The 25,238-nt window shown below is 37.8% G+C and overlaps 3 protein-coding genes across 3 annotated transcripts; 1 reads left to right on the top strand and 2 right to left on the bottom strand.

Moving 5' to 3' along the window:
* Nucleotides 1-5,269: 5,269 nt before the first annotated feature.
* Nucleotides 5,270-12,791, top strand: gng3 (guanine nucleotide binding protein (G protein), gamma 3). The gene is made up of 3 exons (XM_041801432.1): nt 5,270-5,437; nt 6,278-6,377; nt 10,881-12,791. The coding sequence occupies exons 2-3, from the start codon at nt 6,279-6,281 to the stop codon at nt 11,007-11,009; spliced, it is 228 nt and encodes a 75-aa protein (XP_041657366.1). The 5' UTR covers nt 5,270-5,437; nt 6,278; the 3' UTR covers nt 11,010-12,791.
* Nucleotides 12,792-14,536: 1,745 nt separating this feature from the next.
* banf1 (BAF nuclear assembly factor 1) lies at nt 14,537-18,427 on the bottom strand. The gene is made up of 3 exons (XM_041801431.1): nt 18,317-18,427; nt 16,613-16,776; nt 14,537-15,659 (listed from the first exon to the last, which is right to left on the bottom strand). Exons 2-3 carry the CDS (start codon nt 16,736-16,738, stop codon nt 15,513-15,515), a joined length of 273 nt encoding a protein of 90 aa, XP_041657365.1. The 5' UTR covers nt 16,739-16,776; nt 18,317-18,427; the 3' UTR covers nt 14,537-15,512.
* A 2,711-nt stretch (nt 18,428-21,138) lies between these two features.
* On the bottom strand, nt 21,139-24,584 carry prdx5 (peroxiredoxin 5). The gene is made up of 6 exons (XM_041801511.1): nt 24,370-24,584; nt 23,003-23,137; nt 22,779-22,910; nt 22,281-22,319; nt 22,098-22,162; nt 21,139-21,487 (listed from the first exon to the last, which is right to left on the bottom strand). The coding sequence occupies exons 1-6, from the start codon at nt 24,463-24,465 to the stop codon at nt 21,382-21,384; spliced, it is 573 nt and encodes a 190-aa protein (XP_041657445.1). The 5' UTR covers nt 24,466-24,584; the 3' UTR covers nt 21,139-21,381.
* Between the last annotated feature and the right edge of the window lie 654 nt (nt 24,585-25,238).

The following is a 25,238-nucleotide window of genomic DNA, read 5'->3' as shown; positions in this document are numbered from 1 at the left end:
AACAACATGCACGGCTTAAATAAATCAAAAAGGCAGAAACAGGAGGGAATATTGTTTACTGTATAGTTACACAAAAACATTATCAAACTTTCTGCAGATTACATTAGCATAAAGGTATATAAACAATGATGCATGGCTTTACTTACATTATAACCTGGTTGTAGATGGGATTAAAGATTTTTTTACCAGAATATCATTTAATGTATCAGTGACCTTAACCCAACCTGTGAAGCAGTGCAGTAAATAAATGCTTCATAGAGCAGTGTATCATTTCCATAATCATCTGTAGGGGAAAAAAACCTTATTCACATAGAAATGCCTGGTTTAGAGACTTCTTTTGGTTTCTCAAGAGTGTCTTTAGCAAAGCATGTATGCAAAAACAAAAAATGTTGGTAGCTTTATTCATGTTACACAACCACAGCTCCAAAAGAGTTGGAGCTCTATGTGAAATGTAAAGGAATGCAGAATGAAATGCAGTTTCAATCCTACAGCAGACAAGAATGGGACAACATTCCTCACCCAAAACTCCAGCAACTGGTCTCCTCACTTCCCAGACTTTTACAGACTGTTGTTAAAAGAAGAGAGAATGCTACAAAACTGAGCCTTCACTAAGCCCCTCTCTAAAACAGGCACTGTCCAATCCTAGGTTAGCAACCGTAACTATGCATATGGGGCCCGGCAAACTTTCAACAGACGCTAGTGTACTGAAGCAATAAGCTTACTGGACTTCCAAATCTTTACAGTGGGGTGCTGAATTTTCTGCTTTCACAAAGCCAAAAAAGTGAGAGGAAATGTGTCAGATATGAATAACACAGTGAGGAAGACTGAGACCACATGAACAGAGGCAGCGATTTAGTTAAGTTAGGAAATAGCTAACGTTAACACACGTGTAACAAAAGCTAACTCAACATTAAATTAAAATGTAATCATACCTTAAGTTACTCTGCTGTACAAGAGCAATATGTTTGTCCAGATGGGTCACATATTTCTGTTCGAGTTCTGACCTGAGTCATATACCATACACATTAGCCTAATAGTAAACCTGAGCTGTTGTTTGACAGCCTGACTGTTTACACAGATTACGCATGTTTAGACCCTGAAAATGACTATTATTTCATCTAGCTGTGTGTTAGTTGTTTAAACAAACATAATAAAAAATAAGATCAGCCGTTTCTTATACATACAGCCCCTTACAACATACACACCACACATAAACACCAGCACTTAGCTTCATGTTAGCCTGTTAGCTACTACCATACAACAGCCAAATAACACCCTCCAAGGAAAACACCAACAAACTATTACAAGAAATAATTAACTAGCAGTCAGTTCCCACCAGACACTACATTAAAACTCAGTTTCAACAAAGCTGGTGTCTTACCATTTCATTCTTCATAAACTGAGGAACTCAACCGCAGTTGCTGTTCAGAAGGACTATAAAATCCAACCATGGTGGTCCTATAATGGATGGATTATAGGACTGAGCTGAGCTGCTTCATGTTAATGTAGCTAATCTGTCTGCAGTCCTCCAGGTTTTAGTTTCATTATATCATCCATCCATGATTAATTCAAAATCCATCTATAACGTCATTTTCCTAGTTGTCAGTAGTTTCAATGTCACCAAAGATAGTTTGCCTGATGTCCTCAGTCTCGATCACATCATATACGTTGCCTGATTAGCCATCTGCTAGCTTATAGGTACATCTCAAAAAACTAGAATACCATGAAAAAGTTCAATATTTTTTGTCAGTCATTTCAGAAAGTGAAACCCGTATATTATATAGACTCATTACACATAGTATGAAATATTTCAAGACTTTATTTCTCAAAATGTTGATGATTATGGCTTTTTTTTGTGATGTACCTGTACATGTGGGTCATTAGGTATTTAGCCTAATGCTATCTTCGACGTATCTTCTCACACTCTGTCAACAAATGATATTGTGAATGTAGCTTTCACAAGCGCGTTGTGGACATTTCTGTCTCCTTCTCTGATATTTTTGAAAACTTTTCACCTCAAATTTGATAGTATTACCTTTAGATTACCCCCTACTTACACAGTGGAAACTAGGTATTCAGCACTGCGGGTGTGAAAGCTTCCCCGACATTGCAACAGTAACCAAGAGCACAGAGCTTAGGGAAAGCCCTGTCCTTACTTTTTTGAGATTTGTTGCATCAAATTCAAAATGAACCAATACTGATACTTACTAATACTTTTCATGGTATGGTAAAATGCTTCAGTTTCATTATCTGAAATGTTTATGTTTCAAAAAAGTTTGGGTGCTGTGTAAAATGTAAATGAATACAGAATGATTGTCAAATCTCATAAACCCATATTTTATTTACAATATTATATAAACAACATATAAGATGGTAAAATGGAGACATTTTACCATTTCATGAAAAAGATGATCTTATTTCTCCTCCCTGTTCCAATACTATGACTGAAATTCTCATTCTCATCTTCTCTGCCATTTTTCCTTGACCAGATGCATTGGTTGCTGTCATGTGACTGGCCAATAAGATATTCTTGTGAGTGGTAGTGCAGTTGTACCTCATAAATTGATATGAGTGTAAACTACCACAGTAAATAATGTCATATAGTTGGAGAAACATTTTCTTTGATCAAGAGTCAAGATCAAAATAATGTAAGGGTAATATAAACGTGTAGACTCCATATTTATCACTATTAAACATTTCTCTGAATAAAATTCTCCGTCTGAATTTACCTGAGAAAAGCTGCTGGATCACATATGACTGCAGGCTCTTTGTCCCTGTGGTCTGTGTGGTTCAGTGATGCAGTCATCCTGCCAGCGTCATCCAGCAGATGGAGTCCTTAAACTGTAACTCATAAATCCAAAATGGTGTTTACTCTGTTAGACCTCATGACATCAACTTGCAGCTCCTGAAGATCATTAAGACTTTAATCTGTCATTTGCTGTGACTGTAGACTTCTTTTCATATTGTATGACAAAAATAAATTTCACAAAAAGAAAACATGAAATACAAAGTACTGCTTTGAATGAATGCACAAATGCCATGAAAACTTAGCACAAAATACAAAACCACAACTGAACATTAAAGCGTCTTTTTTTATTGCAGTGTTTGTGCTGGAATTAAAGGTTGAAGCTCAACCTTTCTTCTCTTTTCTTTACCTTTTTATGAGTCTGAATGGACTATTGTGACTCGTTTATTAAATATGTATGCTTGGGCGCCTCATACAGATTCACCGTCTTCTGACTGAAAGGTCACAGCACAATGAATCAGGACAGGGAATCTTTATGACTGGACAACATAATCTTTAGAAGCATAAATTCTTTAAACTGCCTGATATTAAACTGAAATGTTAAACTGCTATTTCAAAAACAGTTTAAATACAAATTCATGGTTCTACTTTTCCCTATAAAAATGCAGATTTGCTCCTTTTCATTTCAGTTGATTTAAGTCTGCTCTTTTTATCAGAACTCAGAGAAAACTTGACTAGTATCATATAATACATATAAGCGTTTCCACTTAGGGATGCTACAGCTTACATCATTGGTACCAAACCTTGTGTTCAGGGACCCCCATTGGCCTGTCTGCTCTGAAATTGTCAAAATAAGATTTGCATCTACATATAGTTTTATCTGGATTGGGCACATTATGTAGAACAGAGTATGAGGGCCATCCGAGAGCTACAAAATAAAGCGCACCTATTAATTTTTGAGGGAGAAAAGTATTTCCTTGAGATTATAAAGTCATGTATTTACAGGACTCTGAATCTCTAAGTTAAGATATTGTAAATTTGAACTAGAAATTTCCAAGTGTAAAAAGTCGTAAATTTTGACGTTTTAAATTCAAACATTTCAGGTTTTTAAAGTCATACATTTATGACATCATAGTCAAAATCAAGTCATAAATGTATGTGAAGCCAAAATAAAATCAGTGGTTGGACAGCCACAGTTTGACAAGGGAGGGCTTAAGAAAAAAGCTTGGGATTACGCATTTAATTCAAATTTTACATAAAGTTCTGAGAACTGAGTTGATACTGAGGGGTTGTACAGAAAAATATCTTTCCTTATTGGCAAGAACAACAACAGAATAGAGGTCAAACCAGGTTGTTCAGACAAAGTCACACCTATATGATATTAAGATTATGGCATGAAAATCTTTTTCATGTTTTCTGATGCCTTATCCACAGTGAGGCTCTCAAAGTTGCTAGTTTAGCTGGTTATTCTTTGGAGAAAAAAAAAGATCTCAACTAAAACGTCTGTTATCTACCGTCTATTTTGGTTATCAGTCTGTTAACGGTGTTCAGACGTTGCTAACTACCGTTGTATCAACGACGGCAAGCTCGAAGGACAAATCAGCAAGAACGCGAAGCTGCCGCCTCGCTACCAGAGATAGTACAACAATAAGATAGGTCGCCGTTAACAAAACAGAAATGAGGAACGTAATGGCAGCGCCATTAAAGTTGAGGTAAAGTCACTAGCTTAGCAAAGATGGCGTCGGGTCATGTTTGATATTTTTGCTTTCTGTAGTGTGTAACATTTAGCTAGCCTCGAGTTTCTTCGGAATGAGAACGCAAGGGAATAGATTTATCAAAATTTCTCTAGACTATTTGTAAATTCACCTTATTTGGAGTAACACACAAAGATTTCCCATATGTTTTAAAAGCTGTAGGTTGTGTTAGGTAAATGCTAAATGTTGGCTACACGTCTCTGTTCTCCACAGGCTCTTTGACGTGAGGGCACTATAAGAGCTCTGTCACTGACAAAATACAACTACTGTGTCTTGTCTTCCAGGAAATGTCAGTTTTTTCTTTTCCTTAAATATGTAATTAATCAAATGTTCCTCTTATCTGTAGCTCTTGCACAGTCTGAATGGGAGCAGAAATGACACAATTTAAGCTGTGATGTAAACCACTCAGCCAGACTGCAGCAGTCCCCATAGCAACAGAGGAGAGGGTGGGCATCACAAAAGGAGCAGAGACCCTCAATGATTCAGGTCTTTGGAGGTCACATCACATGCTGTGGATCATTTTGAGCACATAAACCCAAAACAGCACACCAAAACAGGGAACATGATTTTCTTCAGCTTAGATTATAATGTTCAAATTCAGTCTGTGTTCCTGGGCTATAATTTGGTACAATCCACCCTCATAAGAAAACCATCACTAATGGTTTCCCCCTCCCCCTGTCTGGTAGGTACCATCCAGCACAGAGGGGGTGATCCTATCCATCCACCACAGATCTAGTGCTCATTGTGGCAGAATTGCAGTGCACTGGACTGTACAGAGCAGGGTACCATCCAGGCTGTTGTATGTGAGGGGTGGGGTCCGGCTACACTGATACCACCAAACATAAGCTCACAGAGGGGACACACAGAGGCAGAAGAAGAGAGGAAAAAACAGAGAGAAGAGGGGGGAAGACTGCACCTGAAGAGGAATATTATACGGGTAAGGAGGAAAGAGGGTGGATGGAGGGAGAGGGAAAAAGACAATGGGGAAAGGTCCAGAATGGATCACAGATTTGCTCTGCTTGGCTTTTTTCCTCCTGTTGACAAGCCATCCGGCTTGATTCCTTTTCCATCCATTACACTGTTTTCTTCATTCATGTGCATGTTTATTCATCAATTCATGAGTGTCAGTGAGGCTGCTGCGCTTATTTCGTTCTACATTTGATAGCTGTGCTGATTCTGGCTCATGGTGGAAGAATCAGTGGGCCATAGTGAATAAATCTGACCGTTTGGCCCAGTTTACATGTTGCGTTTGTCTCTCATTAAACATATTTATGGTTTTAATGTCATGTAAGGTGACATGGTGTGGTTGCTGTGCCAATTCTACAACATAATATTGACAAATATTCATGTTTCATTACTGGAGACTGACTGGTCTCATGCTGGTTTTGTGGTGGAGACTGGCTGGTCTCATGCTGGTTTTGTGGTGGCCAAATCTCCCCTGATCTTAAAATCAGAGGCAGGCATTAATGTCCCTCAATTTCGATCATGAATTGTCTTCATTTAAACTCTTAGGTCATGCACATGTTTATGATATGATCAAACACTTAGTATAATGTACTGAGGAGCTTATTTAGCCATCAATCCTGTCACATATTCACATTTTCTAACAAATATGTCTAGTAAAAATGATTTATGGATCAGTCTCTCTCTTAAATTCACTGTCATAAGCAAACACCTGTTTAAAAAAATAAAAACAATCATAAGCATGTAAATAAAAGCATACTTTATCCAATTCAGACCCATAGAGCTTAAATGTTGCTTTGTTTGTGTGTGCTAGGATGAAAGGAGACACCCCAGTGAACAGCACCATGAGTGTCGGCCAGGCCAGGAAGCTGGTGGAGCAACTGAAGATAGAGGCTAGCTTCTGTAGGATAAAGGTAAGACAATCTGAACGCCTCACATTTAAACACAGCATGATGGAGCCAATTAATAAAATCGATATAGAGGATTAGATCACATTGAAAGTCTTTTTTTGACTCCCTGACAGGCTAAAAAAATCCACCTTTCAAATGACAAGTCCAGAAAGAGTACTGTCACACGCTGAACACTTGCTTCAGGTCAAGTAAATGTCACTATAAACCATAATAGTACTACCAAAGTTGTTTTTATGATCAATGCTGCTGCTCAAGCTTTACCCTTCATCACTATAAAAAACAGAGTTAGACATTGATGTTGCTCTTCGTTTGTACACAAAAAGCCTTTTTATATCAAAGTTAGCAGGATTACAGAGAACAATCTGACAAACTTTAATGATCCACACTGATTTACAGATGAAGGAAACAGGTGGTGACCTTCTCAAAGCTAATTAAAGTCAGTGTCTCCCATTGGAGAGTTTCCAAGTTATATTCCGAGGAATCTCTCCTCTGAAAAAACAAAGAAGACATCTGTGTAAATAGTAGAAGACCAATATAAATATTAGCCTATTTTGCTGCATTTACAGACATTTCAAGCACTGTTACACCTGTAAAAGCACAAGTTGAAAGAAAAGTTAAACAGAGATATGTCCAGAATGATTGAATTTGAAAAATATAACTCTTAGGTTTTACATTACATTTAAATTCGTCACTGCAGATTATAGGCATGGATAGTATGGAACTTTACATTGTTATAAAAAAAAGGAAATCCTTGAACAAAACAGAGATGTTCAAAGAAAGATAACATGGTATTTGCACAGATGTTATAATGTCAGGGTCAATTAAATAAATGTATGTAATGTAAAATAATAGATTTAATAAATATTCACCCCCTTTAAAGTGACTGGCCCAGTTCAACAGAGGTCCAGCCAGCTGGTGCTAGTAATCTCACAATTAATGAAATTGGGTTCACCTGAGTGCAGTAAATGTGTCTCAATTGATTATAGCATAAAAACACCTGTGCCTGGAAGGTCAAGTCACTGGTTAATCAGTATTCCTAGCTACCATTTCACCATGAACAAAAGAACACTTCAAGCAACTCAGAGAAAATGTTTTTGAAAAGTACAAGTCAAGGGATGCAAACAAAAATATATTCAAGGCAGTGAAGGTCCCCAGAGTTCAGTTAAAATCATCATTAATAAATTGAAGGAACATGTCACCTGTGTAAATCTGTCTAGATCAGGCCGTCCTTACAAACTAAGTGATCATGCAAGAAGGAGACTAATGAGAGAGACCACCAAGACACTTATGACAACTCTGAAAGACTTACCAGCTTCAGCAGCTGAAATTAGAGAGACTCTGCATTCAACAACTGTTGCTGTTCTTCACCAGTAAAAGTTTTATGGGAGCGTGGCAAAGAGAAAGCCACTGTTTATGAAAACTCAGATAAAATCTGGATTAGAGTTTGCCAAAAGTCATTTGGGAGACTCCATGGTCAAGTAGAAGAAAATTCTTTGGTCTGATGAGACCAAAACAGGGCTTTTTGGCCATCAGACAAGACGCTACACTTTTTTAGCAGCCTTTATAGGGGAACCAAGTGTACCTATCATACCCGAAAAGGATGAGCTACCACACCTCTAGCCATGTTGTATCCACAGACAAATGAGAAATTCTCAATTGATCCAGATTTTACAAAAAAAATCATTAGCTTCCATTTTTGGGCTTTGACATTAAATCACAAAAATCAACTGTGTAAAATGAAGTGATGGGTTGAAAAAAACAGACTACTGTTAATATGAAACTTCATCAGTGAACATTGAGGTGAAAGTGAAGCTGATATGTAAATCTGAGACAAAACTAGGATAATATACATCCAGCCATTTGGCATCAGCACACTGGAAACAGGAATCAAGATGTTCTTTCTCAGCACACTGTAAAGCAGTACAATGATTGTCTTCATACAGGCTCATGCAGACAGATGTGATTGATACAACCCTGTGGATATGCTGTTGGTTTCAATAGTCTGCTGATAAATAATTCCTCTTGTTCTTAGTATTGAGGAGAATTGCATGAAACAGGAGGCTAACTTTACAGAAAAACAGCCTAGATGAGGGTTTCATCTTTATGGTGATTGAAATCAAAGTTATCCCTACAACAATGCAAACAGCTTATCAAGAATACTTTCAATAATGTCTGCCTAAATACAGTATAGTTTATTGGAAAGTAGGCCAATCAATGCACCACTACGGTTGTTTATTAGCTCACCACAAAAATTCAACTTTCTTCTTCTAAACCACAGCCAACACAGTAATAATTTATTATAGCAGACACAAGAAGCTGCAGTTTGAAAGGCACAGACAAACTGATTTCAGATCATTCGTTATATGAAATATCAAAATAACACGTTGCATTGCAGGTAGAGGGAGTGAAAATTATGATCAAACGAACTTTACAACAAAATATCAGCAATCACTGTTTTCTCTTAGGAATTTAAGACTGTATTATCTTTAAAACTGAATCAAGATAACCAGCAAATATTTAGAGTATCATCATGTTAAAAATGTAAGTGGTCTTTGACGACCTGAGCAATCACCAGATGTCATGAGTGGGTTCAACCTGAGCAGCTACAAGCACTAGTTTTAAGGTCAGAATGTGGTGTACTGAGCTAGGGCATAAAACAATAGTAGTTCAGGATGGGAATCACAGGATAACTCACGATACAATACGTGATCCGTAGTCCCAGATACCAAAATTATATTACAATACCGCAATCTCTGATAACCAACCAGTCCAGGGAGGACCCAATGACAGCCAAGATAGTCTCCAGCCCCACTGCAACCCCAAACAGGATAAGCAGTAGAGATAACTGGTGGGCAAAGCAGTCTTGTAATGATACAGTGTAATTTCAAGTTCATCTCCTAACCTCTTTTCACTGCTGCTAGACATTATTCCACTGTTAACTGCTTTTTTGGGCAGTTAACTCTGTCACAGTATACTCATCAGCAGAAGTAATGAGGTGATGGCATTAAGACAGAGTTAACTGACCAGTATTGTCATAAAAGTAAAATATTTGGAACCATTAATTTAGTAATTTATCACTTGTCGGGACAATGATGTATGATGTAGATTGTGGATTTGATGTCTTGTTGGCCAGAAGGTAAGTTTAAGTATTACGTATTATAAGAGTGAAAAGGGTATTCACTCATCAGCCACTTAAACTTTATAAGCCAGCCATAGCTAGTGTTGATTTCCATTCAACTGTGGTAACCCCACTTTCCTTCCCAGCTACATCTTGGGACTGTTGGCTCAAGACAAGATTAATGCTGGTCTATCAAAATAGGCCAAAACAGGGGGTACAGTCTAGACCTGCCCTCTGTGTAAAGTGTCTTGAGATAACTTTGGTTATAAATTGGTGCTATACAAACAAAGACAAAGTTTGAAAAGCTCTCACCAGTGCTTCCACAGAAGTCTCAGAGCTGATATACTCATTCATGTAAATTGGGCAAACTAGTCAGACTCTACAGGAGACTGACTATGGACTAAATGGAGTCCTTTTTACAGCTGGTTTGGCCTTTCTGGCCTTTTCAGACCAGCAGAGCTTTGTGCTGGTTCTGGTTCCTGAACCTAATTTTGAACCAGCTGGTGTGTTCAAACCCCCCAAAAATTGGTTCAGAACCTAAATAGTTAGTTCCCAGCTGGAACAAAAAAATAGTTGGTTCTTCCTCATGTACCGTGATATCATCAGTGGGTGTTTCAGGAGACAAAATGTTTGGTTGCGATCTGGGCACTGACAGAATTCCAGGTGAAACTGGAGAGTAGTACAAGAAAGTTAAATGTCAAACTGCTGAGCTTGCAGATAATCAGTGCGATCCGCCATCTTGCCGATGTTGTATTTACTTCCGCCTTAGTAGCGTGGAGTAACGGCCTCCCACTCTGGTTCCGCTTAAACTGATGTGAACACGGGCTGGTTCACCAGAAAGCACCAAGGTTCTGAGACTGAGACAGAACCGTGTCTGTCTAAAAGCACTAACTTAAAGTTCACCCAAAAGACTCTCATGTTTTACTTCAACTTTCTTTCCGAGATGACAACATCTGCAGAAACACCTCGCTGTGCCTCGTGGTTTTCAAACGTCTTCTTTCAGCAAGTTCCCTGGTTCAGCGTTCAACAACCATTGCCCTCTATGACCTCAAATATATAAATAAAAAACTAGAGAAACTTAATTGTTGCCTAATGAAAGATAGGCTCTGTCTTGTTAAACCCAACCTTGCTTAAATCTTCACAAGCTTACAGAAAACAAATAAGTAATTAAACAGATATTTACACTCTTTTTCCTGAATGAAAATAATTCAAAGAAAGCAGATTCCAGGTCCTCTCATCACTTTCAAAAATCACAAGTCTCAGAGTGTGTAACTGGCTCTGTCTCTTCCCTACCTCTGATACTTCGACTGAAAGTGGTGGACTTAAGAGACCAATTTAACTTTATATTGTCCATGACTCTCCCTAAACCTGATCCTCTTCATCTGCAGGTATCAAAGGCAGCGGCTGACCTGATGGCATACTGCGACGCACACTCCTGTGACGACCCCCTGATCACCCCCGTGCCCACCTCAGAGAACCCTTTCAGGGAGAAGAAATTCTTCTGCGCTCTGCTTTGAGACCAATCAGGGATTGTTATGATCAAAAGTACAACTGTACAGTATGTACATGTATGTACAGTGTGTACATGTACTTCCAATCGAAATAAGACATCAATGTACTATAGTAACCTTGCATAAAAGCTGCCGATGTACAGTACATTATCAATTACAACAAAACATCTAGATCCAAATTCTTGAACCGCTAACGTCCGTCTCAGTGTTAGAGGGGAGGTACTACAATAGAGTGGGGATTTGAAACAAAACTTAAACATTTACTCAAATAAAGAGTCATATCAAAAAGTATGAAAAACATTTAAAAATAGCTTTCATGTGGATAAAAACCTACATTTCATGCTCATTTCTATATTACAGGTAACTGCCAGACAGAAAAGTCTGAACATTAAGTGTCTTAACAGATTCACGTGGAGTCTGCAGCATTTGAAACCTTGAACTTTTGTGTTAACTACGGAGCCTCTGAGGGGACATGGGCTGGAGATAAGAGTACATTTCAAAAGAAAAAAATAACCAGTGAACAAGTGAAAGGTAACCATGCTTATAAAAAGGTATCGTATGAATGAAAATGTTTCTGATGCTCATGAGAAAATATTTCACTGTCACTTTGAGGTATTGTGTGAGCACAACAGACTGTACAAAAACATGGAAAAAGTCTCAGTGATTTCAGAAACTGGTTAGTAAGGGGGACTTTGAAGCCTGTCAGTGGTGGTTGCCATATTGGAAAGATGTGGAGCCTCCTGTGTGATCAGCCACACGTATTATTCATTGCATATTATTTTATTCTTGCCATCTTCTTAATCTGGAAAAGTCTGAGACTGCATAAAACCTGTTGTGTGCATACCAGAAACTTTATATGCAGCCCACGTCCCTCTAGGAGCTCCGTAAAATTCCCCTACTAGGTGACTTTTTTTGATTTAAGGTGGTGCTACCCGTTCCAGGTGCTGCTCTGATTGGTTTCGATCTGACATCTGAGAAAATGATGAGCCTATGTTAGGTTATGAAGTAAGCACATATCCCCTGATCGACAGTGTTTCCATTTGTGAAAGGAGCTAATAGCATTTAGATTGTCCTTCACTTCTCATTCATGATCAACTTTTTTGTACTCTTTAATATCCATTGCTTCCTGTTTTGGCAGTTACTTGTATCTACCAGCTGTCTCTGACTGAATTATGATCGTTTATTTATTTCAATGTTTTATTAAGATTTTGCTCATTTCTATACTGTTGCTGTAGTGTGAATGTGTGAGTGTGTGAGCATAGGTGCTACTGTGAAGCATTGATCCTGATCATCTGATCACTGTTCAACAAGATTTTATAGCACACAGACCCATTGTTAAAAACAACATTCCAAGAGTTATCCATCATAAATGTATTATCAAAGCCATTCAAGCTAAATTCAGGCTATTTGGTTAAAGAGTCTCTCACAGGAACAATTTTCTATTTCCTGAAGGCAAAAACAGCAGTTATAATGTACTTTTAAAGACAGGTGTGCATCATCATGTTAACCAATTAGAAAGCTCCAGAGCAGGGGTTTCCAGGAAATAAGAACCAGATGAACATTGTATCTCTTTCGATTGATGAATTCCTGATGTAATTAAATGTGTCATTTTCTCCATCTTAACGTTTAAGTTTCCTCATATCATGATGCCCACAACATATGACATGTTTAACCTCATGGGAGCCCCCTGCTCTAGAACAAAACTCAACTAGTGTGATTAAAATATCTCGCAGATAGGAAATTACGAGCTTTGGTGAAAAGTAATCATGAAATATCAGGCACTGAAATAAAACATCCTGTTACCAAGTGTCTTTTGTCATTCGTGATTTTATTTTAACATGTTTAGAAAAAAAAAACTAAACATAAAAAGCATGTTGATATGATATTTTCCTTTTGTTATAACAGCGTTATAAAAACTGAAATGTTTTCACAGTAAGATGCAAACACATCAGCCAGTGTTTTTAACAAAAAGCTGCTACACAAAGGTTACATCATTAAACAGCTGGTGATGTGAATAATAAAGACAGCATGGTCATGCACTACAGCAGGTTTATACTTATCTGGATAAAATAATTAGACTAGCATGCTTTAAGGCATCTCATGTTTAAAAAGATAAAGATAACATAAACTCAACTAAGACAGCCCGTCTATATCAGGCTGGTTTGTGTGTAAAAATATTTATGTAGTTTCCAGTTCAGTTTAAAGGGATATTTCTGTATTTTTGAAGTCAGGTTGTATAAGGTACTTGGCAATAGTAGTGCCATTAGCCTCCAGTGATTGCAGTGAGCGTTGGCCCATCAAACAGGACAGGTTTTGAGAAATTAAGCTATGCAGCGTAGCAGCATGTAGTTGCATCATGTAATCCTACGAGTTTCAGGCAAGAATGTGCCAAAAGAAAAAGCTGGCACAATTGTTAGCTTCTTCAAATATTTTGAAGCGTTTTATTTTTCACCCAGGAAGCTGTTCAGATACACTGAGGCGGAAGAACACTTAGCTGGTAGCCGAGGCTCGCATTGCAAAATAGTGCCAAACACTGACACGTTCTGGGTGGAAAATAAAAATATTCCAAAAACTTTCTATATAGCGTGCAGTCAATTCAACATTAACTGGCACTTTACCTTAGACTTGTAAAATTACACTGTAAAAATGTACCCATCTGCTACACTGTATAGCCTAGCTTCCCCAAGCAGGTCCTGTTTGAGTGGGCAATGCTCTCTGAAATCGCTGGAGGTTAATGCCACTACTATCACCAAGTGCCTCAGACAACCCAACTTCAAAAATTCTGAAATATTCCTTTAAAGCCACATATAAGGGATTTATCATATCGAGATCATTAAATGGGCAATGATACAGATCTAGCAGGCCGACCACATGTCTTTTTGGATTAGGGGTGTCACATAGCCAATTTTTTAAAATCAAGATCAAATGATCTTTTATATCTTTTTGATACCACTGCGACAGAATAAAAAATCCTAGGTGTCCATATTTCTTGTTTAAATTACAATCAAACTCCTGCACATGATTTCTATTGCAAAAGTACATCAAGTAAGTAAAACATCACCACTCACTTTGTTCCTCCCTACTGATTTTGGCGTCAGGTTTTTTGTACTTTCCAGTACTACCAGTCATAATAATGGGTATTGCATTATCTTTAAGATGTTATCTAAATGAATTGACATTTATCTACCTCAATTGTATTTTAATAAGAAAGAGTAACACACAGCCTATACTGGAGCTTCAAATACATTCTAGAAAACAGCAAAGGATGTTACTTCTTCAGCATGTTAATGAACAAGCAGGGTAAAGACTACTATGGCTACCTTAATTCTGACGCTTATGGATCAAAACAAAGAGGTTTTCTCACATTATCACACCAAGGTGCACCAATTTGAATGTGTTACTCTCAGCACTTCAGGCAAGAAAAAATGCTCCAAGAACTGCTCAAACACTTAGCAGTAATGTCTAGCTTATTTAGGGGACACATAAGCTAAAGCTAACAGCTAGCTAATCAGCAACAGAGCAACAGCGTTGAGTTTGTTGTAGAGGCATCTTTATTTACATACATTTCAGGTTCAAACAAGCTCTGAGCAGACCAGAAAACTGTGCTTCTTCAGCGCAAACCAGATATGAATTAAAAGTTTCTATAAGATTTTTCTTTAAAAACCCTTCTTTGCTCAGTCAGTGTCATATTAGTTTTGAGGTTTTGTTTTTGTGTCACAAGAGTCATACCTCCTGCAAGACAGCTCTTCAAAGAATCACATGTTGATGCACATACAGTACATGATACTTAAATACGGTAGGATGAGCTATTTAGAAAAATACAGCTTACATTAACTTTCCAATGGCTTTAAAAACAGACAAACAGAGCATTAAAGTTGAAATCTGGCCTGTGTATTAGTGTGGATTGTACCGGTACATCCCATTAAAGAGAAACAAAAAGATACGCTCTAAACTGAAACAAACACTGTGTCTGAAGGTTTTAACATTCTAACATTGAAACAAACTCACCATGTAACTGTATTTGAACTGTAAAATTGTTTGCAAATGAACACCACCATATAAACCAAACATTTAAAATTCATCTTGTACATGCCATATGATGAACACGAGCAGCTTTCTCTAATCTGGGCATTAGACATTCAATCTGAAGCTCCTCAGTAGACATTTTTTCCTTGTCAAACAGGTTCACTAAGTAACACATATTACATCACATCTAAACCTAAATGACCCATCATAAATTTAGTGAGATTTACCTGTTGACATGCCAAAATGAAAGTGGCACACCAATTTAACATGAAAGACATCCAGATTAATCGTGGCCAAAACCAGGGGTTGAAGGGGCAAGGAATTTAAGAAATACAGAAATATCATGGCTGCCAGTATACTTCAAAACCTTACTATTGTGTACAGTGTCAGTCCAAATGTATGGTGCAGCAGAATTTAATCAAAATCAGTGGAGGTAATGAACAGTTTGGACTTCAGACATAAAAAAAAAATTGACTTGAAGATTTATAAGAAGGCGTCACACCATTCTTTCAGACATCCGTAGCAGTCACCTTGTTGTTTGGCGTTTGCCCCACATGTGTCCTTCAGCCAGTCCCGGAAGAGCTCCTCGTCTTTCTTCAGCACCAGGAACTGCCCGAGGACAACGTACGCCTGAAGAGAGAATGCAACAGACAATCAAATTAAGACAGGAATTCTGGGAAGTAACTTGTGACACCAGTGATTCAGGTGACAGGAAGCTGATGTTTAAATATGAATCTTGAAGAACTCTACTAATATTGTAAAATCTGGAATTTAAGTCTCTACATGAGGGTCTCCCAGAGGAAATAAAATGTTTAAACTGAATCTTGCAGTGATCATTCCCTTCAAGTTCACTGCAGAAAGTCCACAGCGTCCAGTAACTGTGCAGCAGTGTATTTCTTTTAGTACCATCTTTATTCAACATATGGAGTTTGCAATCTGGTTTTAGCTGAGCTGTCAGCCTTTAATCTTTGCTGCTCTCTTGTTGTCTTTTGATAAAGGAGACTTTTCCATCATACCTGTGCTCACACATTAAAATGTATATACATTCCAGTAAATCACTGTTTCTTAGATGTGGGGTGAAGGCCAAACATGGGAGAAAAGTGGTGCCACTAGCATGGTTTACATCATTTTGTATCCCAACTTGATCTGTGCAGAGTACCATCCACTTACACAATAAATGGAGGTGACTTTTGCATCACTATGGGTCACATGCAGTGTTTAAAGGAGGTGACTGTTTTCTAGTTAATTGGTTTATGGGATGCAGAAAACTGTCTAACTGAAAATACAGGGGTTTTAAGAGTCTAATTCACCAGATATTAAAGTTGGTGTTTCATGCAAGCTCCACAAGACACATTTTTTTATAAAACTGGAACTCTCAATATTACTTTATTCATGGAAGGATTTTGATGGATTTTTGAGTCACTGAGACCATTGCTTTTACCAGCATTATTTGGCCACTTTCTTATGAGTCTCAAGACACTACTAAAAAACACAGTTTTTAAAGAGTACCACAGTTAAGACAAGTAGCTTCATAATTGTGAAAATTCTGTCTGAACAAAGAGGTGTTGCTTTCAACATCTCACCTTATCAAAGCCTTTCTCCTCCAGTCTTTTACCGAGAACCTCTCCAATTCCTGCAAGAGCCATCACAGACTTCTCCCCCATGGGCTCTGCCACAAAGTCTTTATGCTTCTGGGATGTGGACGACATGGCTGATTGGTAGCTGGTATCAGATCAACAGCTTCAGGCTGAAAGAACAAAGTAAAAAAAAAAAATTACAACAGAATTCACTGTAACCTCAGCATTTAGAAGACAGCTCAGTCATCAAAATGTTGTTTCTCTCTTTAGTTACTTCAGCTCAACTAACCTATCTGAATTAACTGTGGGAGGCAGAAGACTGGGTTGAACAGACACCTAGTTTTAAGTACTTTTATTCACAGTCCTTACAAGATTTGTTTGTAATTTAAGATTACAAATATAATGGGCAATACTGCAATATGGGATTATGACATAATGAATAAATGGTATCATGAGTTTTTGTAGTACTGCTTTCAAAAATAATTCTGTTCTGCAAAATGTTTTTTTATTTCCTCTTTTGAAAATAAAGGTATTTCTACAAAGTGCAAAAGTAGTGACAATATTGTAAACTAAAAGGCTTTTTTGCATATGTGCAAACCTTTCAAATATTACTTATTACAAAAATAATTGCAGTCTTCTGTGAGATTATGTAACTGCACAGCCTAGCATCGCAATTGCGCTTAGATTAGTTGTGAAGCACTACATCAGATAAACATGGCAATTCTAACGCCAATGTCCAAAGTCAATGAAAATCCTTGCACAAAGTCTGACCTCTGTTATCTCCCCTTTGAAAGTCTGGTACTATTGCTTCGTCGTTGATGTTTCTTGTTGTAATGTGTTGCTCACCTCTAGATTGAAATGAGTGTTGATGATGTGTGCACGCATCAAAATGTTTGTAACTTTAATTCTTTCCGATATTTCATCTTATCGACAATATAACCTTAAATATGCTAATGAAACCTAGTTTACAAGCAGTACAGATCATTCAGAAAAGCCATGTCTATGTAAGAGAAATGTAATTAGAAGAATTAAATCAAAAATGGTTTCACAAGACAGAAATTTTGAAAATGAATCACATTGTGCGGTGATTGGAACATTAAAATTATAGAGCTAACGGAAACAGATCGTTTTTTGGTCTCGTACCGTGGGCGCGTGCATCTACAGCTGAAACTGAAAGTGTGCCGTCCAGGGTTATTATCGAAAATATGCAACAATATTATCACTCCCTGCTAAATTCTGTGGTATATACAAAAGTTAAAGAACAACAGGATTGATCAAACACATTGCCTCTCATCGGTAAACGTCGCAGACTATATAAACAGAGTCGTATCAACATTGTTGAATTGCGCGCGCAACGAAACCAAATGCTAACAGCTTTAGCATGAGCCAGTGTCTACAAGCATCACAGACTACTCTACGACGACAGGCTACGAGCGTTACCATGGTCTGCCCTCCATTTCTTTTAAAGTATGACGTTATCTCTCAGCAATCCTCGTCGTCCCGGTGCAGCTTATATGGATAACATTGATGGCTAGTCGCTCACAATTTAGGCGCCTTCATTTCAACTGAATGCTAACGTAGCATCAACGTTAGCAAGGCAAATAACTACTCCAAACTTTACTTCATCTGATTTCCTCGTGGAATATATTCGCCACCATAACAGCGGGGATCGCGAACACCACCCAATATTACAGCTGTGTTTCATCTTACCTTCAATTGTCTTGTCCCGACTTAAATTCGAAATAGCTCAGTGAACAGTCGTGTGGTCTCTGTTTCCTGCCAAGCACCGGTGACCACAATGCATTGCGTCTGCCTTTTGCGCCCTTACGTCATGGGGTGACGCTTACAACGCCCTTTCCCCTTTGCCATCACCGATTCACACTAATTATCAGGCAAATTCCTCATCCATAAATGTACATTTAGACGTTCAAATTGCAATGTTACTTTATGAGTTCCAACAATATAAAAAATCTATCAAATTCTCTGAAAAAAGCTATAAAAAGCTGTTTCAGCTTATGACATGTCTGAAAACTAAAAACAGACGGATACCCCCTGTGATAAAAAGTGCAAAAAAGTTTGGGAAAAAAAAGAAAGAAAGAAAGAAAGAAAGAAAAGAAGAAAAATCAAAAGAAAAGAAAAAAAATCACCGACTCATTTTTTCTATACCCCCTTCTACAGTCTAAGGTCAATGCTCAACATCATAGGCTATTTTAGACCCTTTTGGGAGTGCTGGAGCACCACTACATTTAATCTCAACACCTCTTAAATAATTATCACAAGACCAAGTTTCTAACCAGAATTTTTTAGATCTAACAGAAATGTTGCAAATACAGTAGTTCTAAATTTTAGAAAGCATAGCACTAAGTTCTAACTGATTATTCCATGTCAGGATGCAGGGGGCAGTCAATGCTACCTTAATAAATGAAAAAAAAACTGAAGTTAATATTTCCAAAGGGAGTTTATTGGGATGTATTATTTATTTTTAGGCCCTTGTTTTAATATACAGGCTTTCCAGGTGGGGGGGCAAAGACTCGTATCATTTGCTGTAGAAAAAGACATAATAGTACTCAGTGTAGAATACATTAAAAGTCCTGCATTCAGAACATTGCTGATATCACGGTTTAGTAATTAAAGATGGCTCATCAATGATGATCAGACTTAAATGGTAGTGGGAAAATATTTATTGTTCTCATTAAATGAGTGTTAAGGATGATGATTGAACACTTCAAATGAACTCTATATGTCACATATTTCTCAAGAAGCTGAGCATCCCTGAAGGTCTGACTCTAAAATTGCCCTTGCACAGCATACCTGGGAATGATCAATACAAGTTGTGAACAAAGAAGCGTATTAGGCCATCTTTGGACAATTGCAAATAAACCGTGGTTCAGCCTTTAGCATGAATGTTTCAGGCAACCTAATTGACAACAATTACTTTTTGTTGAATAATAAACAACTTCAGATTAAGATTATGCATGTAAAGGGGAAATGAAGTTGCTGGCTGGTGCTAAATTAAAGCTTGAATCAAGAAATTTTCCTAAGGAGATTTCAGTTTGCACTGATACCAGTAACGGGTCTAGGTGCTGATACCAAGCCTAAGTACCTGTGCTAATAAAACACTGCAGATACTATACTTGGTATCTTTTAAAGCATGATGTTAGCCTCTCATTATGCAAGTGTGTAGTCAAAAGTTGGGGCCATATCTGCAGTTTGCTATTTTAACATAAATGTGGATGATAAAGTGGAAAAAAAAAGAAAACTATGCACTGTTAAATTGTCAAGAGGAAAGATGCTGAACATCTGTTGAAGATAAAACAGACATGCAAAATAATTTTAGAATTTTATGGTATTATTAAGTACTAACATTATTACTCTGTATCTGTGACTATCCAAATGTAAGTACTTGTTCTTGGTCTGGAATAATATCAGATCACCCCCAGTTTTATGTACGCCTATTTGATACACCTTTTAAAGTTAACCATTTATGTACCCTCTCACAATAAATTCATGAAATGTTTGCATCACTTGCTTTCCGTTGAAAGGGGACATATTATGCAAAAATCACTTTTTCAAACCTCCCTCCTTTCAGGTAATGTGTGCTGAAACAAGCCGTTTGCAGTTTCCCATCACTCATGTGGGAAGTTAGCCCCGCCCCCAGGTTCAGTTGGCCCTCCCTGCTTGGAAGAAAGTTCTGCCCTCCTCTTCTGGTCTTCCTCTCAGCTGGCAGCTGAGGTGCTGGATAGCTCGGTGGGTTACCCTGCTGACTTTGGTCTGGGAATCCCAGTCAGGTCCTTAACTTGAGATAAAAGCATCTGTAACATTGTAACATCAGGAGTGCAACATCCATTTCCTGAGATGGGTCAGGGGCGGAGTCAGACAGATCAGTACCATTTAAAGCCACAGACACAAAAACGGCTTGTTCTGAGAAGGGCTGAAACGGGGGATTTTAGACATGCAAAAATCCTATACTGGAGTGTTTGTTTCAGCAACAAACTTCACAGGCATGTTTTGGGGACCTCTGAAAACAATACAAACTTGTCTTAAAAGGGTAAAACATGTCCCTATTAAAACACATATCTGACTGCCTTTCACACTGACATTTATTCCTATAATCAAAACATATCATTTTTGGAAATAAGTAAACATGTATTTTAGCACATTTTCCTCTTGAACCCTGAAATCATCTTAATGCAACAATTATATGCGAATAATTGTATTAATATGCCTCTTTAAATATATTTTTGAGGTGCTATAGATGAATCTGTTTTTTTTAAGTCCTTTATAAGTAAACAGGGTGTTAATCTGTCTCATGAGATCTTTCCCAGGACCTATTCTTCAGATGGTGGAGGTGATCAGTACTTGAATCTATTGCTGTGCATGTTTGAGTTTAAAAGTCTTGACTGTGCTGTTAACCTTAACACAAAAAAATCACTTTTGCAGCATTTATAATGATAATAATAAAAAAACATGATTACACAGTTAATGATCAATAATCAGTAATTTACACTATGAGCTAAACAGAAAAAAGGTGATTATTGCCTTCAGGATGATCTTTATTTTGATAGGAGTAAATGTATACAGAGGATTGTTGTGATTCATTTGGATAACCATTCAATTCAAAGTTGTGCGCATTAATAAGCCTCTGGCTTTTTTTCATTTTTGCATCCGTCTTCAGGAAAAAGAGAGTGGTGGACGAGGTTTGTACTGGGTTTTGTAAGTGCAACTTTTACAGTGACTCAGTGCCTGTAATTTGGGTTAAGAAGATCTAAATAAGTCTACAGATCAGACAGAATATTGGAGACCAGGCTGCAGGTCAGTCCAGTGCCATCAGGCTCCACACTGATCTTCTTCACAACCCCATCTTCCACCAGCATGGAGTATCTGAAACACAGAAGGAATTACACAATGAGCAAAAGCTATAACCTTAATTGTGCAAAGAAACTCTTACTGTGAAAAACCTGATTTAAGACTAATCAAAATTTTACTGACTGTAAAAAAATACTCACCACAATTGCCATGTTTATCATATCTTTCCCCTTTTTACTTATCACAAAGAGATACTCCAGTTTTTCTCCTCAACAGTCTACTCTGTGTTAAGGCAGTGCTTTGAGATTTCACACAGGGAAATCCCACTTATGAATCAGTGGAACACCCTGATTTTTTTCAATAGAATAATAGAATTCAAAACACTGCAAACTGTTATTGCAAGGTTCTGCTCTTTCCAAACACCATCTATGGGCTGGCAGATGTGAAATATACCCCATACAGTGGATATGTGACCCAGTCCATCAGGGTTGTTATGTTAGAGAATTTATTTGCAAAGATCTTTACCCCAAATTAAATGGAGGGTACCTAATAAAAAACAATTATTAAAGCAGATAACTGAATTCTGCAGATAACTGACTTCTGCAAACACTGCTTTAAATTTTTAAAAGGGGTTAAATAGACACACCATTGTTTCAAAACATTAATATTTAAAAAGGTTGATTACCTCTTGGATCGCTTGTTCCCAAGTACCTGCACAATCTGATCACTGTCAAGTAACAGGTCAACCGCCTAAGAAAGAGGCACAAAGAAAAAGAATGACTTCTACTCACTGTGAAATCAAATAAAATTGAAATATATATATATATAGATAGATAGATAGATAGATAGATAGATAGATATGATTTACCTTTGTAAAAGCTCCTGTAGGATCAGCCAGCATTCGAACCTGCAGAGGAAAGTAAGATTAGTATCCTTAATATCTGAAACATGCAGAAATTATGTGCTTTGTGTATCAGATTTTATAGGACACAAATATAATAAAATATGAGACAACTGAAAACATAATAAGTCATGTAATTTTCCTATCATCTTCTACTGTCTCTATGCTACTATCAAAGGTTTGTGCAGGTGCAGCTCTTAAAAAACCTTTGTTGTTCACACAGCCCATTGCACTATGATAATGTTAAGCAGATTGCTGTGACTAACTATTGGTAAAATCTGCCACAAATACCCGCTAAATAAGGATTTCACTTTTAGTTAAGTCCTTCAAAGGTCCAACAGTAAAGGTCCAAAGCTCTGTAACGATCAACATTCTAAAAATGACGATGTCTAATCAAACTTTTCACAATTTGACCTGTTGTCAGTTGAAACAGAGATTTCTCCTCACACAGAAAGCAATCTTTACCTTGCCATCTGTCCCGTGCTCTTTTCCCCATGCAGCCATGACAAATGCATCGTTGACAGAAATGCATGCAACCTCCTGAATGCCTTTACTCCTCAAGTCTCCAGCCTGCTGCACAAAACCTGGGAGATGAGTCTGAAAGAAACAAGAGAAACTCTACGTCAGCTGATGCAAAGATTGGTGTGAAGAAGACTCTGCAAACAAAGAGTTGAGAGCGTGAGCTGAACCTTTGAACATCCTGGGGTGAAAGCTCCAGGTACAGCAAAGAGGACTCCCTTCTTCCCCTTGAAGAGCTGATCCATAGAAACTTTGTTTCCTGGTTCATTTTCCTGGACCTCCACTGCAGGGAGAGATTCACCAACCTGTGAGGGATAGGAAGGGCAATTTAGCTTATTTGATTATTCCAGGTCTTATCTTTGTTCACATCAAATTTGTATTTCCTTTGTTAAATATTTGCTGAGTAAATTTATTTTTTGTAGTATGAGTCATTTAATTTTGAATAGTTACTGCTAACACTGTTTGTACCTGTAGCAACACAAGTAGACAGGCATGTAGAGGACCAGCATGCACCTGGGTGGGCCTGCAGTTTTTGGATACATTTCCTTTGCTTGTGTGCTAGCTTTTTGGAAAATGAACCAACAGAAACAGGCTTTTTTATGGATAATGGAAATTCTTCTGCTTGTGTACACCATTTACTCATGATGGATCAGAAGCACTTTGATTAGGATTATTTTATTGGTCAAACAGCCACATTAAATATACTTGTATAAAATGCATGGAAAAAACGTGTAAAATAAAATTATCTCACATTTTTTCGTTTCAATTTTTTTTTTTTGGCAAGGCTGATTAAAGTTTAGTACGTGTATGAAAGTATATAACATGATCAAAATAAGCACGTTATTTTTGCAGTTGGCCACTGGATGGCGACAAATCCCGATATACATGTGCGTGTCTCATGGTAAGATGGCTGAATGCCTATATTAAGCCCGACATTGACTCACTTATAGTTGACATACTTAAAAAAGAGGCGTTTAAGCAAACATAACACAATCTATATATATCTTAAACAATGTTATGATCTTAAATACTTTCAATAAAAGAGTACCTGCTAGCAGAGAAGCAGGGAATTAACAGGCATGCTGTCAGATAGTTGGTTGTAACCTTATCCTTGAAAGTTAAAGTATTACTGACGCAACATTATAGAAACTATGACAGGGACAACTCGACTTATTAACCTAGCTTGCTTTATATTAAAGCAACCCTCCTTTCCTTGTCTTCTCATATCATCAGCCATTTGACTGTACGGGAACACTATTTTATACATATGACAGCTTACATTATACAGCGTACAGATCCACTTCTGTAGGTGTTAAAGGAACTACGGAGTGGACGTTGGCGATTGTAATAAACAAACTAACATTCGATCACCCCTTTCAGCTAACGGCTGTCATGGCGACAGGAGGACCGTTAGCATGTCCGGCTCACAGAGAAAGCCTAGTAATACTTTAATTCTCCGTATTAAACTCCCGCAACGCCACTCTTCCACACAGTTAGCTCAACAGCTAATGCTACTTAAACGAACCCAAAATCTCACCTGAATTGGCATATTGGCGACCAAAGACGTGTGCAGCAGCCTCGCGCACTGGACCACACGAGTGTTCTTGATTAGAGTGGATGAGATGGAGAGCATTGTAGCGTTAGGTAATGTAAGCTAGGTTAGCGCTGCAGGATGTATGCTGTGCTGCGCTTGTGGTCCCAGACGCAACACAACCTGCCTGGCACTTTATCTTACTACTTTAGTATTAGCCCCAAACCGCGTCTCACACACAGTTCGGTTTCAAGGATTTAACCTAGCATCCAGAAAGGGGCCTGCTAAATCTTTATTTACTGCGCCATCTGCTAGCAAGAAGCTAGACGTCTAATGTAATGTCTGTAAGGCTGATTGATTTATTTCAAGACTTCAGAGCAGCAGGTGAGAACATGACAGTTTACATACAGCCAGAAAAAAGAAAAACTTTTATGTTTCACTTTTACAGCGAATAACTGCAAAAAGCAAAGAAAGTTATGGGAAGGCAGTAATAGTCAGTTGAAGTTTAGAAAGTCAACAAGCAAGACTACTTGGTCCTCTCTCCCAGGTTGACCATACAGGAACACAGTGACCAAACACTCAAACGTATAGAGGCCTTTTTGTAGTGTTTAGTGTAAAAATTAATTTGTGGTGTGATAATGTTTTGTGACAGGTCACCAATTTTGCCACCAGTTTACTGTTTACATGCACTGAATAGCAAGGCTGCCCATAAGGGGAGAGCTCTCTGGGGCTCAGCCAAATTGGGGGCACATGGAGGTCTTCAAAATCATAGTCCACTGTAAAGTTAATTTGTGATAACCACATTTTATTTTCAACCTGAATAATAACTACTGTTATCAAAGACACAATATATATTTATGTATATATTTGCTGTT

Source organism: Cheilinus undulatus, linkage group 12 (assembly GCF_018320785.1).
Source record: "Cheilinus undulatus linkage group 12, ASM1832078v1, whole genome shotgun sequence".
Lineage (NCBI taxonomy): Eukaryota > Metazoa > Chordata > Actinopteri > Labriformes > Labridae > Cheilinus > Cheilinus undulatus.
Note: the sequence above shows the minus strand (reverse complement) of the source record. Positions and strands in the feature narration are given on the sequence as shown.

Coding starts and splice junctions, on each gene's coding strand:
- banf1 (XM_041801431.1), bottom strand. CDS start 16,738: ATGTCGTCCACATCCCAGAAGCATAAAGACTTTGTGGCAGAGCCCATG. Junction 15,660..16,612: donor AGGAGAAAGGCTTTGATAAG/GTGAGATGTTGA, acceptor TTCTCTCTTCAG/GCGTACGTTGTCCTCGGGCA.
- gng3 (XM_041801432.1), top strand. CDS start 6,279: ATGAAAGGAGACACCCCAGTGAACAGCACCATGAGTGTCGGCCAGGCC. Junction 6,378..10,880: donor CTAGCTTCTGTAGGATAAAG/GTAAGACAATCT, acceptor CTTCATCTGCAG/GTATCAAAGGCAGCGGCTGA.
- prdx5 (XM_041801511.1), bottom strand. CDS start 24,465: ATGCTCTCCATCTCATCCACTCTAATCAAGAACACTCGTGTGGTCCAG. Junction 23,138..24,369: donor TCGCCAATATGCCAATTCAG/GTGAGATTTTGG, acceptor TATCCCTCACAG/GTTGGTGAATCTCTCCCTGC. Junction 22,163..22,280: donor CTACAGGAGCTTTTACAAAG/GTAAATCATATC, acceptor CCTCTTTCTTAG/GCGGTTGACCTGTTACTTGA.